This window comes from Taudactylus pleione, unplaced genomic scaffold (genome assembly GCF_031769625.1).
Source record: "Taudactylus pleione unplaced genomic scaffold, aTauple2 ptg000003l, whole genome shotgun sequence".
Classification (NCBI taxonomy): Eukaryota; Metazoa; Chordata; class Amphibia; order Anura; family Myobatrachidae; genus Taudactylus; species Taudactylus pleione.
In genome coordinates, this window is record NW_028284406.1 from 3,345,026 (window position 1) to 3,364,795 (window position 19,770).

The window sequence follows — 19,770 nt, forward strand, 5'->3', positions numbered from 1 at the left end:
TGAGAGATTGGAGGGAGAGAGAGCATAGGGGGGTTAAGAGAGACAATGGAGGGGGAGAGAGAAAATAAAGGGACAGAGTGAATAAAGGGAGAGTGAGCATAGGGGGGAGAAAAGAAGGGAGCAGATAATAGGGGATAAAGAGAGAGAGTGTGGAGGAGAGAGAAAAGAAGGACAAAGAATAGAGAGAGCATGGGGGAAGAATGTGACAGAAAGAATAGAGGGAGAGAGCATAGGGGGAAAAGAGAGAGTTGGACAGAAACAATAGAGGGAGAGAGCATAGGGGGGAATAGAGAGAGAATGGGGAAAGAAACAAATGGAAAAGATAATATGGGGTAAAGCGAGAAAGTGGAGAGAGAGAACAGGAGGGAGAGAGAAAAGAAGGAGACAGAAAGAATAGAGGGAGGGAGAGCATAGGGGGGAATAGAAAGAGAGAGAATGGGGGGGAGAAGAGAAGGGGACAGAGAAAAAGGGGGAAAGAGAGAATGGGAGTAGAGAAAAAAGAAGGAGACAGAGAATAGGCGAGGGAGAGAGAGGGAATTGTGCGGGGGAGAAAAAGGGGACAGAGAAATAGGGGGGAAAAGAGAGAGAATGAGGGGAGAGAGAACAGAAGGGGACAGAATAAGGGTGAGAGAGAGTGTAGAGAGAGGGAATGGCGGTTAAGAAAAGAAGGGAACAGAAAGAATAAAGGCAGGGAGCATAGGGCGGAATAGATAGAGAGAGAGAATGGGGGGGACGAAAAGAAGTGGAAAGAGAATAGGGAAAGAGTGAGAGAATGAGAGGAGAGAGAAAATAAGGGGGAAGAAAGAGAGTGGAGAGAGAATTGGGTGGGGGAGTAAAGAGAGAGATAATGGGGGAGAGAACAGAAGGGGACAGAGAATAAGGGTGAAAGAGAAGAGAGGGAATGGGGTTGAAAAAAGAAGGGAACAGAAAGAATAAAGGTAGAGAGCATAGGGCGGAATAGAAAGAGAGAGAGAATGGGGGGGCGAAAAGAAATGGAAAGAGAATGGGGGAGAGAGCGAGAGAATGAGAGGAGAGAGAAAATAAGGGGATAGAGAATAGGGGGGGATAAAGAGTGGAGAGAGAGTGAATTGGGCGGGGGAGTAAAGAGAGAGAATGGGTGAGGAGAACAGAAGGGGACAGAGAATAAGGGGGCAAGAGAGAGAGTGGAGAGAGGGAATGGGGATGGAGAAAAGAATTGAACAGAAAGAATAGAGGGAGAGAGCATTGGGGGAAAAGAAAAGAGAGATAATGGGGGGGGTGAAGAGAAGGGGACAGAGAATAGGGGGAAAAGAAAAGAGAGATAATGGGGTGGGGGGGTGAAGAGAAGGGGACAGAGAAAAAGGGGAAAAGAGAGAATGGGAGTAGAGAAAAAAGAAGGAGACAGAGAATAGGCGAGGGAGAGAGAGGGAATTGTGCGGGGGAGAAAAAGGGGACAGAGAAATAGGGGGGAAAAGAGAGAGAATGAGGGGAGAGAGAACAGAAGGGGACAGAATAAGGGTGAGAGAGAGAGTGTAGAGAGAGGGAATGGCGGTTAAGAAAAGAAGGGAACAGAAAGAATAAAGGTAGGGAGCATAGGGCGGAATAGAGAGAGAGAGAGAGAGAATGGGGGGGGCGAAAAGAAGTGGAAAGAGAATAGGGGGGAAAGAGCGAGAGAATGAGAGGAGAGAGAAAATAAGGGGGAAGAAAGAGTGGAGAGAGAGAGAGAATTGGGTGGGGGAGTAAAGAGAGAGAATGGGGGGAGAGAACAGAAGGGGACAGAGAATAAGGGTGAAAGAAAAGAGAGGGAATGGGGGTTGAAAAAAGAAGGGAACAGAAAGAATAAAAGTAGAGAGCATAGGGCGGAATAGAGAGAGAGAGAGAGAATGGCGGGGGCGAAAAGAAATGGAAAGAGAATGGGGGAAAGAGCGAGAGAATGAGAGGAGAGAGAAAATAAAGGGATAGAGAATAGGGGGGGGGAAAGAGTGGAGAGAGAGTGAATTGGGCCGGGGAGTAAAGAGAGAGAATGGGAGAGGAGAACAGAAGGGACAGAGAATAAGGGGGCAAGAGAGAGAGTGGAGAGAGAGGGAATGGGGGTGGAGAAAAGAATTGAACAGAAAGAATAGAGGGAGAGAGCATTGGGGAAAAGAAAAGAGAATAAGGGGGGGGGTGAAGAGAAGGGGACAGAGAATAGGGGGAAAAGAAAAGCGAGATAAAGGGGGGGGTGATGAGAAGGGGACAGAGAATAGGAGGAAAAGAGAGTGGAAGGAGAGGGAGCATAGTGGGAGAGAGAATAGGGGAGGGGGGTAATAAAGGGGAGAGATGGAAAGGTGAGGCCTAGAGACCCAGCAAATGACAGTACCAAAATACCAGTTTATTTATACACTCCACAGCACATTGGACACAAATCCTTTGAGGAATTTGCTGCTCAGTATACGACAGGTTGGTTATTACAAATCTCCACACGATTAATATTCCCTGCACCTACCCTGCATTATTCCGGGATCCTCTGCCACATGCTATAGGCAGCAACTAGTTTAGCATTATGGGAAATGACCTTTAGCAATCCAGCCCTTACACACACATTTTATTGTATCTTCCCTCGTCTGTGTCTTCCTAGGTGATAACATGTACAGCTGTGAGCGTTGTAAAAAGTAAGTGTAACATGTATGTGTTTGTGTGTATGATATTACACATATAATATTAGAAAATGACAGACTGTTATCTGCTCTTCGTTTTATTTAGGCTACGAAATGGAGTTAAATATTGTAAAGTTTTACGGTTACCTGAGGTAAGTTCTTCAGGTTCTGCCATTTTGTAACACGTTAAGTGATTTTGCTGCATATATTACATTGTACTTCTATTATACACTCATTAAAAGGAGAGATGTAAGCTCAAAGCAGAGGTGAAATGGCCACTTATATCTCTTTTCCACCCTGTGCTATTATATACATGTTGGGTTTGTATAGTACCACATCATATTCAGGTATACATAAACTGTGTCATAGTACTGCACTCACTCCATTACATCATCATCCATTCACAGACTAACCTGATACATACACCGTGTCATAGTTCTGCACTCACTCCATTACATCATCATCCACTCAGACTAACCTGATACATGCACCGTGTCATAGTACTGCACTCACTCCATTACACCATCATCCACTCACAGACTAACCTGATACATACACTGTGTCATAGTACTGCACTCACTCTATGACATCATCATCCATTCACAGACTAACCTGATACATAGACTGTGTCATAGTACTGCACTCACTCCATTACATCTTCATCCATACACAGACTAACCTAATACATACACCGTGTCATAGTACTGCACTCACTCCATTACATCATCATCCATTCACAGACTAACCTGATACGTACACTGTGTCATAGTACTGCACTCACTCCATTACATCATTATCCATTCACAGACTAACCTGATACATACACTGTGTCATAGTACTGCACTCCCTCCATTACATCATCATCCACTCACAGACTAACCTGATACATACACTGTGTCATAGTACTGCACTCACTCTATGACATCATCATCCATTCACAGACTAACCTGATACATACACCGTGTCATAGTACTGTACTCACTCCATTACATCATCATCCACTCACAGACTAACCTGATACATACACTGTGTCATAGTACTGCACTCACTCCATTACATCATCCACTCACAGACTAACCTGATACATACACCGTGTCATAGTACTACACTCACTCCATTACATCATCATCCATTCACTGACTAACCTAATACATACACTGTGTCATGGTACTGCACTCACTCTATTACATCATCCACTCACAGACTAACCTGATAAATACACTGTGTCATAGTACTACACTCACTCCATTACATCATCATCCATTCACAGACTAACCTAATACATACACCGTGTCATAGTACTGCACTCACACCATTACATCATCCACTCACAGACTAACCTGATACATACACTGTGCCATAGTACTGCACTCACTCCATTACATCATCATCCATTCACAGACTAACCTAATACATACACCGTGTCATGGTACTGCACTCACTCCATTACATCATTATCCATTCACAGACTAACCTGATACATACACTGTGTCATAGTACTGCACTCACTCCATTACATCATTATCCATTCACAGACTAACCTGATGCATACACTGTGTCATAGTACTGCACTCACTCCATTACATCATCATCCATTCACAGACTAACCTGATACATACACTGTGTCAAAGTACTGCACTCACTACATTACATCATTATCCATTCACAGACTAACCTGATGCATACACTGTGTCATAGTACTGCACTCACTCCATTACATCATTATCCAATCACAGACTAACCTGATACATACACCGTGTCATAGTACTGCACTCACTCCATTACATCATCATCCACTTACAGACTAACTTGATAGATACACCGTGTCATAGTACTGCACTCACTCCATTACATCATCATCCACTCACAGACTAACCTTATACATACACCGTGTCATAGTACTGCACTCACTCCATTACATCATCATCCATTCACAGACTAACCTGATACATACACCATGTCAAAGTACTGCACTCACTCCATTACATCATCATCCATTCACAGACTAACCTGATACATACTGTGTCATAGTACTACACTCACTCCATTACATCATCATCCATACACAGACTAACCTGATACATACACTGTGTCATAGTACTGCACTCACTCCATTACATCTTCATCCATACACAGACTAACCTGATACATACACCGTGTCATAGTACTGCACTCACTCCATTACATCATCATCCATTCACAGACTAACCTGATACGTACACTGTGTCATAGTACTGCACTCACTGCATTACATCATCCACTCACAGACTAACCTGATACATACCGTGTCATAGTACTGCACTCACTCCATTGCATCATCATCCATACACAGACTAACCTGATACATACACCGTGTCATAGTACTGCACTCACTCCATTACATCATCCACTCACAGACTCACCTTATACATACACCGTGTCATAGTACTGCACTCACTCCATTACATCATCATCCATTCACAGACTAACCTGATACGTACACTGTGTCATAGTACTGCACTCACTCCATTACATCATCCACTCACAGACTAACCTGATACATACCGTGTCATAGTACTGCACTCACTCCATTACACCATCATCCACTCACAGACTAACCTGATACATACACTGTGTCATAGTACTGCACTCACTCCATTACATCATCATCCATTCACAGACTAACCTGATACATACACCTTGTCATAGTACTGCACTCACTCCATTACATCATCATCCATTCACAGACTAACCTGATACATACACTGTGTCATAGTACTGCACTCACTCCATTACATCTTCATCCACTCACAGACTAACCTGATGCATACACCATGTCATAGTACTGCACTCCCTCCATTACATCATCATCCATTCACAGACTAACCTGATACATACACCGTGTCATAGTACTGCACTCCCTCCATTACATCATCATCCACTCACAGACTAACCTGATACACTGTGTCATAGTACTGCACTCACTCCATTACATCATCATCCATTCACAGACTAACCTGATGCATACACCGTGTCATAGTACTGCACTCACTCCATTACATCATCATCCATTCACAGACTAACCTGATGCATACACCGTGTCATAGTACTAGACTCACTCCATTACGTCATCATCCATTCACAGACTAACCTAATACATACACTGTGTCATAGTACTACACTCACTCCATTACATCATCCACTCACAGACTAACCTTATACATACACTGTGTCATAGTACTGCACTCACTCCATTACATCATCATCCATTCATAGACTAACCTGATACATACACCGTGTCATAGTACTGCACTCACTCCATTACACCATCATCCATTCATAGACTAACCTGATACATACACTGTGTCATAGTACTGCACTCACTCCATTACATCATCATCCACTCACAGACTAACCTAATACATACACCGTGTCATAGTACTGCACTCACTCCATTACATCATCATCCATTCACAGACTAACCTGATACATACACCGTGTCATAGTACTACACTCACTCCATTACATCATCATCCATTCATAGACTAACCTGATACATACACTGTGTCATAGTACTGCACTCACTCCATTACATCATCATCCACTCACAGACTAACCTGATACATACACCGTGTCATAGTACTGCACTCACTCCATTACATCATCATCCACTCACAGACTAACCTGATACATACACCGTGTCATAGTACTGCACTCACTCCATTACATCATCATCCATTCACAGACTAACCTGATACATACACCGTGTCATAGTACTGCACTCACTCCATTACACCATCATCCATTCACAGACTAACCTGATACATACACTGTGTCATAGTACTGCACTCACTCCATTACATCATCATCCACTCACAGACTAACCTAATACATACACCGTGTCATAGTACTGCACTCACTCCATTACATCATCATCCATTCACAGACTAACCTGATACATACACCGTGTCATAGTACTACACTCACTCCATTACATCATCATCCATTCATAGACTAACCTGATACATACACTGTGTCATAGTACTGCACTCACTCCATTACATCATCATCCACTCACAGACTAACCTGATACATACACTGTGTCATAGTACTGCACTCACTCCATTACACCATCATCCATTCACAGACTAACCTGATACATACACCGTGTCATAGTACTGCACTCACTCCATTACATCATCATCCACTCACAGACTAACCTGATACATACACCGTGTCATAGTACTGCACTCACTCCATTACACCATCATCCATTCACAGACTAACCTGATACATACACTGTGTCATAGTACTGCACTCACTCCATTACATCATCCACTCACAGACTAACCTGATACATACACTGTGTCATAGTACTGCACTCACTCCATTACATCATCCACTCACAGACTAACCTGATACATACACTGTGTCATAGTACTGCACTCACTCCATTACATCATCATCCACTCACAGACTAACCTGATACATACACTGTGTCATAGTACTACTCTCACACCATTACATCATCCACTCACAGACTAACCTGATACATACACTGTGTCATAGTACTGTACTCACTCCATTACATCATCCACTCACAGACTAACCTGATACATACACCATGTCATAGTACTGCACTCACTCCATTACATCATCATCCATTCACAGACTAACCTAATGCATACACTGTGTCATAGTACTGCACTCACACCATTACATCATCCACTCACAGACTAACCTGATGCATACACCGTGTCATAGTACTGCACTCACTCCATTACATCATCATCCATTCACAGACTAACCTAATACATACACCGTGTCATAGTACTGCACTCACTCCATTACATCATCATCCACTCACAGACTAACCTAATACATACACTGTGTCATATGGCGAAGATAAGTTTTAACACATGTCCTACTACTCCATTTGATTCTTTGTCTGATTTAGTGCTGCATTGAATGGTACCAATAATGAATTCCTTGTGTTGGTGTAAATATTCTGTGAGTAATTTTGCCCGGCAGTTATTCATCATCGTGTCCACGCGTTTCACTGTTTTCCTGCAGATCCTCTGTATACACTTGAAACGTTTCCGACACGAGGTGATGTACTCCTTCAAAATCAGCAGCCACGTCTCTTTCCCCTTGGAGGGGCTGAATCTGCGACCCTTCCTAGCTAAAGAGTGTGCTTCTCATATCACCACTTATGACCTTCTGGCAGTAATTTGCCATCACGGGACTGCAGGGAGTAAGTATGTAAAACTCTGGACTCCACAGTTTTCTAAGGGTCCTCTTTTAACCTGTAAAGACATGGCTACTGGTAGAGCCCAAAGGTCAGACAGCAGCTAGTATGAAGGGGTCTATTTACTAAGCAGTGTTAGGAGACAGAATGAAAAGTGATAAGAAAGTGATAAGGTGCCAGCCAATCAGCTTCCAACTGTCATCTCACAGGCTGTGTTTGAAAAATGACAGATGGGAGCTGATTGGCTGGCACCTTATCACTTTCTTATCACTTTTCACTCTGTCTCCTAACACTGCTTAGTAATCAGACCCCTAAGTCATCTAAGAAAGGGACTTATTGGCGCCACCTATTGGCAAGTGACATAAGCACAAGTTGCATTTTACCCTTGCTGATGGCTAAACATTAACCAGATGTCATTTGTTTTTGGTAAAATGTTGTTGGAAAGCCAGTGTAGCAGATTTCAGTGCATCATCCAGCTTTTCCTGCGTCACAGACTTTCTGTCCAATCAGCTCTCCGTTGACTGACGTCCCCGTGATGCAGTGGTCGGCACAGCCTCAATTAATGGGAGTTTTGCCTACTTTTACCTAACGTCGATTTTTCTGAAATTTATTATTTTTCCCCAGAAGAGTGATTTGCGCAGCTGTTAAAATTGCGCATGCGCAGTGTGAAAAAATAATTTAAAAAAAACGGACACTGTGGACGCTGCTAAATGGATTTACTTACAAATTCAGGTTCCCTCATTAATCTCCCCCTCCTCTAATGCTGCAGGTGGTCATTACATATCCTATTGCCAGAATGTCATTAATGGCCAGTGGTATGAGTTTGATGACCAGTACGTGACTGAAGTGCACGAGACGGTCGTACAGAACGCAGAGGCGTACGTCCTCTTCTACAGGTGAGTGTAAGTGGATAGACGCGTTGATTATTTTCAGATGAGGCATAATACACAGATGTAATAAACGGAGTTTTGCTTCCTTTGCATAATGTCGCTCCCTCTGTCTGCCTGCACTACGATCAGTGTTTCCAGATCTCCACTCACACTTGTCGTGTCCGTCTGTCCTGTACCCAGAAAGAGCTGCGAGGACGCGGAGCGGGAACGGCAGAAGGTTGTGTCTTTAGCAGCTATGAAGGAATCTGGTCTCCTGCAGTTCTACATCTCCCGGGAGTGGCTGAACAAGTTCAACACATTTGCAGAGCCCGGGCCAATCAGTAACCAGAGCTTCCTGTGCTCCCATGGAGGTAAGCCGAAGACACGGGGGACATCTGGCTGCGTAATATACTGGTCATTTGGGCTGTATTATACGCTGGTGGGTGAGGAGGACATTTCAGGCTAGCACCAGGGACCTTTGGTTATACCACTGGAAGGATGCCAGGGGTATATTTACTAAAGTGCAGGGTTTTTTTTAGAAGTGGAGGTGTTGCCCATAGCAACCAATCAGATTCTAGCTATTATCTTCTAGAAGGTGCTAGATTAATGATAAGTAGAATCTGATTGGTTGCTATAGACAACAATTCTACTTCTAAAACCCTGCACTTTAGTAAATATACCCCTCAGTCTACTCTGACATAATGAATTCATATGGTGCATACACACGTAACGATTTGTTACCAACGATTTTCCTTCAGGTTTTTCCCTTGAAATTAATGAGCGATTTGGTGATTTGTAGTGAACAATTTTGTAAACGATTTCATGAACGATGAACGATTTTTTGAGCATGCATACAGTGAATGGACATCGTTCATCGTTCATTCTGTAAAACAAGAACGATTTTCTGAACGAAAATGTTATGTTGGAAAGACAGAAGTGACGATGAACTACAAATGGGAGCGCGCATTGGTAGTTATCGTTCATCATTTTGCTGCTTAAAACTGAACGATTTTTTGAACGACTTAATGATAACGTCGTTAATGACAAATCGTTCAAAAATCGTTACATGTGTATGCACCTTCAAGGTGCATACACACGTAACGATTTTGTAAGCAACGATTATCTGTCAGATTTTCTGTCAGATTTTCCCTTGAAAAAGTGAACGATTTTTTGAAGTGTAATGAAGGATTTTTACAACGATGAACGAAAAATTTTCCTTCCCTAAATGAAAATCGTTATGTTGGACAGTCTGAAATGGACGATAAACTACAAACGGGAGCACGCTTCAACGATTATCGTTCATCGTTATCGTTCAAAAAAATGTCCAGCTTCTGAGTTATAACGACGTCGTTAACGACAAATTGTTACGTGTGTATACACCTTCAGTCTTCACTTGGCATTTTTGTGATTTGTCCCTTAATTCTCAGCTTATTACTCTGTACCCCAGTTATTTCATGTGCCTGGCAGAATACTGCAAGTACATTCATTAGTTATATGGTTCTTATGTGACATTTATTTTGTTACTGTTGTGCTTTATAAGGTCACATGCTGAATTTTTATACATTGCAAATACAGAGCAGCCAGTCGCATAGAAAATTGGCGGCAATACTTTGTCACACCTCGTTGCCATGTCATTACACTAATGTCCAGCTACGCACATTGCCGCTTATTAGGGTACATCATTTTTCCGCCCAACTATATGGTGCACTCAGACAGTGCACCATAGATGTGGCGTCTTTACGTCCGTCCTGGAGGCGCTCCGTGGCACATTACGGAGAATGGATTCTCCCAGTGTCGAGGTTATAATAATTTTTTACCACTCTGTCTCCAATCGAACTATGTAAATAAGTTTTGAAACATTTAATGATACATAGTATGTGCAGGGACTGCACGGTAGCTGCTCCCATAATGTCTCTCCATTGTCACCTCTGCAGGAATTCCACCCAATAAATACCATTATATTGATGACCTGGTTGTCATACTGCCGCAGAATGTATGGGAATATTTGTACAACAGGTGAGTCCACTGATCCACAACTGGCGCTAATACCTTATCACTTAGTGGCGTGGTAACGCCCAAGCACTGTGTACGGCTGCTGCGTCTCGGCACGTTTGCCAGCCAGCCCGGCCAATCATTCTTTACCTCACAGTTTTGCCTAAACATCTGGATATCTTTATCGATGTGCTTTTCATGTGTTGCCATCGCTTACTCACAATGGGGGCAGCCATATTGTGACATGAGCCAATATTCAGGAGATACCAAATCACAAGAAATTAGATATCACTTTGTGCTTTATGCACTGTAGATGACTGTACTGTAGTTCCTACTGACTTGCGGGTCTGATAACTGAACACAATATGGCTGCTGTCATTTTTTGTGTAAGCGACAGGTACACATTGAACTGGCCACACACAGAATGATGAGATCCTCGCCAGGACTCCATATTGGGGCCGAAACAACCCAGAAGGCCAATCAATGTGGTTGGAAAATCTGATCAGCTTATTCACATCTCCCAACATTGTGCTTATAGAAAAGGGGCTTCCATAGAGCTAGGGCAACCCCAGGCTGTTGCTCTATCCATTTAAAAAAAACACTGGAATAGCAGCAGACACCAGTGCACTGATGAGTGGAGATATAACCCCCAAATTCCTGTTAGTCGGGGGCAGTCATGTCAGGACTGCCCCCGACTAAATCAGGACAGAGGGGAGGTGTGTGTATATACAGTGATCAGCTAACTGCTAGAATACCTTTGGTATACTCTATGGCTGGCCTGGCCAACCTGTGGCCCTCCAGCTGTTGTGAAACTACACATCCCAGCATGCTCTGCAACAGTTCTGGCATTCCCTAATAGCAAAACTGTGGCAGGGCATGCTGGGACTTGCAATTTTCTAACTGCTGGAGAGCCATGGGTTGGCCAGGCCTGCTCTATGGTGCAGCAAATCAGGGATGAGGGTGTTACTAAATGGCTGCAGATTGACTGTCAATGACACCAAATACAGTAGGTGAATTATATATAAATTGTGTGCTACTCCCAACAGATTCGGCGGGGGTCCCGCTGTGAACCATCTGTATGTTTGCTCAATATGTCAGGTGGAAATCGAGGCTTTGGCAAAACGCAGAAAAACAGAGATCGACACCTTTATTAAGGTAAAGAAACCACGTTGTGACATGTGGTCTGGACCAACTTTTTATTGTTTTAAAACTATCTTTGTCCTTGTAGACATTACTTTTATTTTCGCTTAAATATAAAGCTATATTGTAACAGATTGTGGTGTAAGCATGTCTCTGTAGAGGCAAGTACAAGAGCTGTCGATGAAGATAGATACAGCGCCACCTAGAGGCCTGTGGCCTTGAAAAATTGCATGACAAAATTTTTTTTTAAATTTGTGCTAGAATATAGCACTTTGCAGAAATTGGAGCTTGTTTTATTCACAGTGGAGATGCTACACTGCCAGAGATTACCAGAGATCTGTTGTAACCGTTATTGGTTAATTAGCTGCCACCTACAATGCACTTCAGATTATTTATTAACAGTTTCTTATATAACGCAGCATATTCCGCACTTTACAATTGAAAACATTAATAGAACATAACTGGGTAATAACAGACAGATATATAGGTATGAAGATTAGACTAATGAAGGCTAACATCTATTTATTACTGTAGGGCCTGTTTCATTGTTGGATGCAATGCCGATTTTTTTTCGCAATTGGAGCTTTTTTTTCGCCACTGCGCTTGAGTCAAGGTACTTTACCATATCGGCACGCTGCGAGTCTTTAATCACAGTGTGATTGACAGACAGGCAGCTTTCGATAGTGGCAACGGGGAGTGTCGGCTGAAAACGCAGGCGCGTCTCGACCATTACGGGGGCCAGCGTCACATCCTGCGTCTGCGATCCTGTACGCAGTTAGCATGGCTCCCGAGTCTCCGTTACGGCGCCCATTCTGAGTAACCATAGACCTACTCGAGGACCCAGTGTTTTCCTGATCTGTCTCCGATACTGTGTATTTGTAGGCAGTTGCGGACAGCTGCGATGCCTCCGAGGGCGTCTCAGTATAAGTCCCGCCCGCTGCATTAGCATATTCTCGCACATCCACAGCTACGGAAATCACAGCTGCGGCAGCAATAGCGTACAACTGCGATTCAGGCCCATAGTTACAGCTCATTTGTATAATTTACAATCAGCGTTTGTATACCCCATACTGGGTATTTGTTACTTCTTGGGTAACCATTTACCAGGGAGTTGGCCCAAACGAACGAGCAGAGAAAACAAGCTGCTGACTAGAACTCATTGGCTGTTCATCTATCCTGTCTTTAGCTAAATAAAGCATTCCAGGCGGAGGAATCCCCCAGCGTCATATACTGTATCAGCATGCAGTGGTTTCGCGAGTGGGAAGCGTTTGTCAAAGGCAAAGACAACGGTAAGAGAAGCGGTTTCCCCTGTGTTATTTCCACGTCCCCCACAGGCGGCCATCTTGCTTGCTTTGTACATACTATAACTTTATACCGCAAGAGCAAATACCACAGAATTGAAAATAACACAGGATCGAGTTGCACTGCTTTAAGCATTAATTACACTTGGAGTAATAGGCTCCAACCACTGTAGCAGGGACCGTAAGTGAAGTTTAAATTGTTTGCCGATCCTCCTGCCTCAACGATGTCCCTGGCTCTTAGTGAATTGTTGGCCGCCATTCTCATGAACATGGGCTGATCCCTACAAATGGCCACCCCCACTTTAGGTGCCTTAGGTCAGTGGTTCTCAAAGTCGGTCCTCAGGACCCCACACAGGTCACATCTTCCAGGTCACCCAGCAGGTGTACAGGTGTAATCATTACTCACTGACACATTTTAAAAGTTCCACAAGTGGAACTAATTATTTCACTTGTGATTCTGTGAGGAAACCTGGAAAACATGTACTGTTTGGGTTCCTGGGGGCCAAGTTTGAGAACCTGTGCCTTAGGTGTTGGGTACAATTGTTTTGGGAAATTGTCATCGGTCTCTTGAGGCTCAGCTCTCAGTGGGCTGCTCCCTCTATTACCATGAACCATACACCAAGCTTATTAAACTGATTTGGGACTGACAGATGTTCACTTCGATGCTGACACGAAAATACAGTATTATTGTGACATATTCTGGCTCTGTCTCACATTATGTTCTTTTTCTATTTACAAGACCCCCCAGGTCCAATTGATAACAGCAAGGTGGCATTGACCAAGAGCGGGGGACACGTTCAGCCAAAGCAGGGTAAGTGTGTGCATTGTTAGGCCTACGCACCTGGTAACTGCATCCAGAATGAGTGAAAACAGCTGCTTCTCCTGCAGGGGCTTATCCAGTGATCAATGCCGCGCTTTTGTGCAGAGGAATTACATTCAGTATGGGGAGCGCTGACAATCTCATAAATCAAGTGCTTGTTAGATCTTTCTTATGATAAAGGAAATTCCACGGACAAACACCGATGATCGTGAAACAATGAACAACTTAACACAGAGGTTCCCATAGTCGGTCCTCAAGGCACCCTAACAGTCCAGGTTTTACGGATATCCATGCTTGACCGCAGGGGACTTAATTAGTACCTTAGGCAATTTGACTTAACCATCTGTGCTCAACCATGGATATCACTAAAATCTGAAGTGTTGGGGAGCCTTGAGGACTGCCTTTGGGAACCCCTGGCTTAACCTGTTGTGAAGATGCCTTTTGTATGGAGTCTTTTTCTATATGCAATTATCTAATTCCAAAACGCGTTGTACGGAGGACACTGACAGCGAGTTATCTCATACATTGTAATCTGCTTTATGACTGTATATGTAATTTTCTCAATTCTAATAAAGATTTAACAGGCATTTGAACTATGAGCTTCTCATGTGCCAGCACATAGTTGTAACACCGGCACGGGTAAGATGCTGTAAGTAGCATTTCAGCTGTGTCGGCACCGGCATACTGATGTCGACGCAGTGACTGGTGACATGGTCACTGGTGACCTCCTGACCGCATACCTGTCCATTCTTATTACACAGGAGCTGATTATGGGCAGATCTCAGAGGAGACGTGGAACTACCTCTTCAGCCTGTACGGAGGTGGTCCTGAGGTGGCTATTCGTCAATCTGTGGCACAGCCTCAGGAGGTGGATGGTCTCCATGGCGAGCAGAAGATAGAAGCTGAAACGCGGGCAGGATAGCAACGACCAAGGTGTGTTTGACTCTTGGCATCTTCCCAGCTCTAGTGCTAAGGAAACGCCATGACGTGTGTCTCTCTCTCCCTGCAGATCCAGTTGGATGACGACCCCCTAGTGGTAGTATGGACTACTGCACCAGGTTAACGCACTTCTAGAAGCACCTTCAGATGAACTGCACAGACACGGTGTTTTATTCTTTGTATAGATCGGATCTAATGTTACAGATAGTAAAACCCCATGAGAAATAAAATGAAAACTTCCCAGGTCTTAGTTTACCAAGCCGTGGGTCAATGTAAGCTGCAACTCACCAATGTAATACGCTTTGTATGAAGATCCCTTATTGCCGGGGGACGGCAGAGTTATTTGCGTAGCGTGCCCGTGCTGCAGAGAAGTTCCACACGTGCGTTTTCCGGACATCCGACGGTGGAACAGGTGTTTACAGCAAGGGCCGGCCTCGCCGCGCAGCCAGCTTTGTCTTCTAGTATTGCCTTGTTCATAGAACGTTATGTGCACTCACTCCACAGACCCTGGATGAAGGTCAAGAGAAAGACATATAGGTGCGTCTCATGATTGCCTGCTTCCCGCAGTGCCAGTTACCTGCTGGGTATTCGGTGCTCACAGCGGACGGGCGTGACAGAAAATGCACTATGGCAAGAAGCGATGGACGACATTAGTGGAATCCGTGGCCTCTGTAAGCAGGGGTGGTCTTGTGTAGTATAGGTAACTCTCCCGGGCTCCGTCGCCCTGATCCTTTCCTTCCTCGGTAACTAGATCTTGTAGTTCCACTAGACTTTGCCTTCCACGCTCTGTCACACGTGCTGTAATCTGCCTCAGACTTACGTGTTCTCTCACTGTGATGTGCATGTTGTTGTCATGGTAAAACCCTCTGTACATATCCAGTATTACACAGCTTGGGCTGGGAGAAATATTCAATAAATGAACAAATCTCAATCGGTGTTGTTGGAAATTAATTGTATTTAGTGAGGTGCAGAGAAGCATCGTCAATCAGGATTCAATTATCTCTGGTAATAGTAATTGCAGTGAACAGCGACTAACATGGCCCCTGATTCAGAGCAGGACGCTATTAGCACAGCTGCGCGATGATAGGCTAATGCTGCAGGAGGCGTCTTCTGTACATAGATGGCTCCTGCCGGCTTCTCTGATCTGCTGCTGCGTCAGAGGATGCAGCCATTTGGATCACTTGCGTGAACATCGGCCATCTGAGTTGAGCCTAAGGTTACTCAGGATGGCTATGACATTCTAGCTTCTGGGGCCAGTGAAGCTGCATTGTTATACACGGCCACTGGCCTCGGCAAGTTTTCTGGGATGCTGCCCGTCGCCGCTGATTCTCCTCCCCCCAAAACGGCTGCAGCACATCAATCACAGCCACAGGTCTGCAGATGCCCAGTACAGGTTCTACGCATGTGCCAATTGGCAACCACTGGAGTTGTATGTACACCATCGGGTTTTGTGTACAACTCTGAATCAGCCCTAAACCAGCAATGTTCGGTGCCCATCCCTAGTCTGGGTGAATGTTCCTGTCAACTTTGTATTTTTCCCGATAATACCTGGAACTTTTATGAGATCAATCAGAGAAGAGGGGCGCCTTATAGTCTGGGCAGATAACCCTCAACACTTCAAATGGAAGATAACGGCTATTATTGGGTGTTACTTCTGTGCTCCAGTTTTACAGGCGTCAGAATACAAAACATTTCGGTGCACACTAATAGCCAGTCCAGATGGCACAATGTATATGCCTGGCAATGGCAGAAATATTTCAACCGCTCCTGGACTTTGGGATAATAGTAGCTGGTGCTGTAGGGTGTGTTGCAAAGACAGCTTGTCTGTAGGTTGGTTGTCTATAGGTCCTTTGATTGAATGGATGAGGTCATCTATATACAGTATATATAAGGGGTTCCCAACAACGGTCCTCAAGGCACAATAACAGTCCAGGTTTTAAGGATAGCCACAGTTAAGCACAGGTGACTCAATTAGTACCTTAGTTATTTCTCCTTCATCCACTAGGGGACACTGGAGTTCAAGACAGTGGGGTATAGACGGTGGTAGAGTAGAGCCTGGCACTTTAAATCATTTAGAAGTGTGACTGGCTCCTCCCCCTCTATGCCCCATCAGCCCCAGTTTTTAGAATGTGCCCGAGAGAGCCGGTAGCACATCAGGCTGTCTCCAGCCTTTCCATAAATTTTTATCTTTTTCTTTTGTTTTATAAACAATTTGTATTTTATGCTAAGCCCTGCTTTAGAACATATATATGCCTTGAGTGAAATTTGTCCTGGGCTCAATTAAGGTCTTGGCTCAGTTCCTTCCATGGCTCTAACTATTGCTCATGTTCTATTTTTAAGATATTATAATCACCTATTAATCTTGTCTGTAGGTACAGTATGCGTATACATAATATATATATCGCTTTTTATCCTTGCCATAAAGGCAAGGGTAGGATATGTTCTTGGCAGTTTTATGTCTGATACCTAGCTTATTTTAAAAGAAAGATGCAGAGTTTGGAGGCTTTACTCTCCTGATGCGATAGTTTTTACAATTACTCTGCTTTACACTAACTCTCCCTAAGGATTGTTGTGTGTGTGTGTCTGTGTGTATATATGTGTAGGTATGCCTATACTTCCACAATCATTAGGTTTACCTATAATCCCACGGATGGGGAGCCGACCTGGGATTACATGAAGCTGTAGGATATATCCATATATATATTTAATCTGACTGCTCGCTTTTGCAGCACGTACAAAAATTGTTTAGGTGGCTCTATAGACTACAGTCATGTTCTGCAGCTTACATTGTGATAGTCACAATTCCATAAAGCAGTGCTTCTAGTATGGACCCTATACATGTCCTGGTGCCTTCTTGTATGTCCACACATGTATATAAAGACATGTTCTTACACCCTCCTGGGGTTATAGTTCTGTTCCCGTATATCTATAGCACCCCTTTTTGGGGGACCTATTGTTTACACCCCAGTGACGCACTTGGTAGCAAACTTCTAAGACACTAAGCATGCAGGACAATGTGTATGTGTGTGTATGTGTATATATATGTATATATATATGTATGTGTATGTATGTGTGTGTGTATATATATACATACATACACTCCTGGTGCAGGAGTCTGACAAGTGAACTTATTACTGTATGTTATGTCTGTGTGTATATATACTGATATATTCACATTCCTTGTATGACTATTTCCTAATAATTGGGAAAACCTGTTTGTAGCCCTAACTGGGGTAATCACTGCAGATATATCCCTTCTTTACTTGGGGATAACTAATGCATTCTATGTCTATATACAGGTACCCTTCTCAGTATAGATTCCGGTACGCCATATTATTGTCTTGTAATGAGCCTCTACAGTGTCCCCTAGGTACATTCCTATCATTACATAGGGAATCCAGGTTCTATTCCTTCCTCAGGGCTTAATTTGTTACATTACAACAGACTGCAGATACTACTCCTAAGCCTAAACGCCAAGGGCCATCCACTGATATAGGCAGGGTGAGGCCTGGGTTGTATTAGAGGTTCAAATTTAATCCCTCTCGTTGTGACCACTATAAATGTCGGGGTCACTGGTGGGGGTCCATCATCATCAAATATGTGATATTTCTATGTGTATCTTCACCGGTAAAGGGTCTTAATTAATTTCTTTTGCTATCCTACCTCTTGGCTAATGAGCATTTTACCATGATAAGTGTTAATGTAAGGATACTTGCACTAGGTAAATGTATAATCTATATATGGATGCACATCCCTAAGGGGACAAGCTCAGCTATAGAGTCCTGTTGTACGACCTTCTTGTCTCCGCTAACATTCTGCTAGTCTCTACAGTATTTTCTTCTGCAACATATCCAGACTGAAATCTGCGCTGTAGAGCATTGGTTCGTAGCCACTGAAGCTACTCTCTATACCTGACGAGGTGGGTTGATGCGAGATGGAAAAGGTCAGTGACTTTCTACATAGCATCCAGAGGGCTTCTGCTCACTCACAGGTGAGTGGACTTACTCCTCTAAAGCCTCGGAAGATGCTCCTATTTCATGCAACCTCCCATTACATAGCGTTTTCTCCCTTCCGCACCCTAGCGGCTGTCCTTGCAGCCTTCAGTCATATCAGTTGGCTCTACACTTTAGAGCTTTCCTGGCATGTGGGTGCATAGTTCCAACATTGAGATAAGTTACTCTATTCTCCTAGAATTTGTTAGGAAAGTAAATCTATGGGCTATTGCACATCTTTACAGTAAAGTGTGACAGTCACTATATTCCACGCAGTTGGTTTAGTTGTTTTTCCTGTTCAGTATCTGATATTTTCATTACACTGACGGATACCTATGTGGTTGACCTAGTGCTCTAGCTTCCCTATATTGGTAACTCTCCTTGGGGGGCTGTTGCATCCGTCCTCTGTTCGGGCCAGCAGTTGGTACTGACTACGCGCTTCCATCATGTTGGAAGTGGTCTGTTGTCTGGGGTTTGTTGCTGTGGGTTTCTTTTCAGCTGCAGGGTTTTAGTTGCTGTTTTATCCCTCTGTTTCCAGAATGGGTTGTACTGCTTTCTGACACCCTGAAAGAAATTGTAGTCTCAATCCTTTCGGAGCTGCCTCTTCCTCATGCCCAGTAAGTTCTCAACTCGTTTAAAACTTCTATGGTCTAACCCTTCTGCTGGTTGACAGCCTTGTAATAGTTGGACCTCATGAATGGTTCATCGCGACGGTTCAGTCTTGACTTTTGCCTCCCTGTATACTCTTTGTTAGGAGTCTGTGGACAGGATCAGCTCTGTATCTGTAGATTGCTTTCGTTATACATACATACATACATACACACACATATATACATATATATATCTATATCTATATATCTATCCAGCAGTGCTGG

The 19,770-nt window shown here is 43.7% G+C and overlaps 1 protein-coding gene across 1 annotated transcript in view; it reads left to right on the top strand.

Moving 5' to 3' along the window:
• The window catches only part of USP20 (ubiquitin specific peptidase 20), a 52,750-nt gene extending 36,916 nt beyond the window's left edge, over positions 1 to 15,834 (top strand). The window contains exons 15-25 of the mRNA XM_088466584.1: positions 2,597 to 2,630; positions 2,722 to 2,767; positions 7,668 to 7,848; positions 8,612 to 8,738; positions 8,913 to 9,082; positions 10,646 to 10,727; positions 11,750 to 11,858; positions 13,030 to 13,132; positions 13,884 to 13,955; positions 14,726 to 14,897; positions 14,974 to 15,834. Of these exons, the coding sequence (XP_088322710.1) occupies positions 2,597 to 2,630; positions 2,722 to 2,767; positions 7,668 to 7,848; positions 8,612 to 8,738; positions 8,913 to 9,082; positions 10,646 to 10,727; positions 11,750 to 11,858; positions 13,030 to 13,132; positions 13,884 to 13,955; positions 14,726 to 14,886 (1,085 nt within the window). The 3' untranslated portion in view covers positions 14,887 to 14,897; positions 14,974 to 15,834. The remainder of the gene's footprint in view (positions 1 to 2,596; positions 2,631 to 2,721; positions 2,768 to 7,667; positions 7,849 to 8,611; positions 8,739 to 8,912; positions 9,083 to 10,645; positions 10,728 to 11,749; positions 11,859 to 13,029; positions 13,133 to 13,883; positions 13,956 to 14,725; positions 14,898 to 14,973) is intronic.
• The last annotated feature ends 3,936 nt before the right edge of the window (positions 15,835 to 19,770 follow it).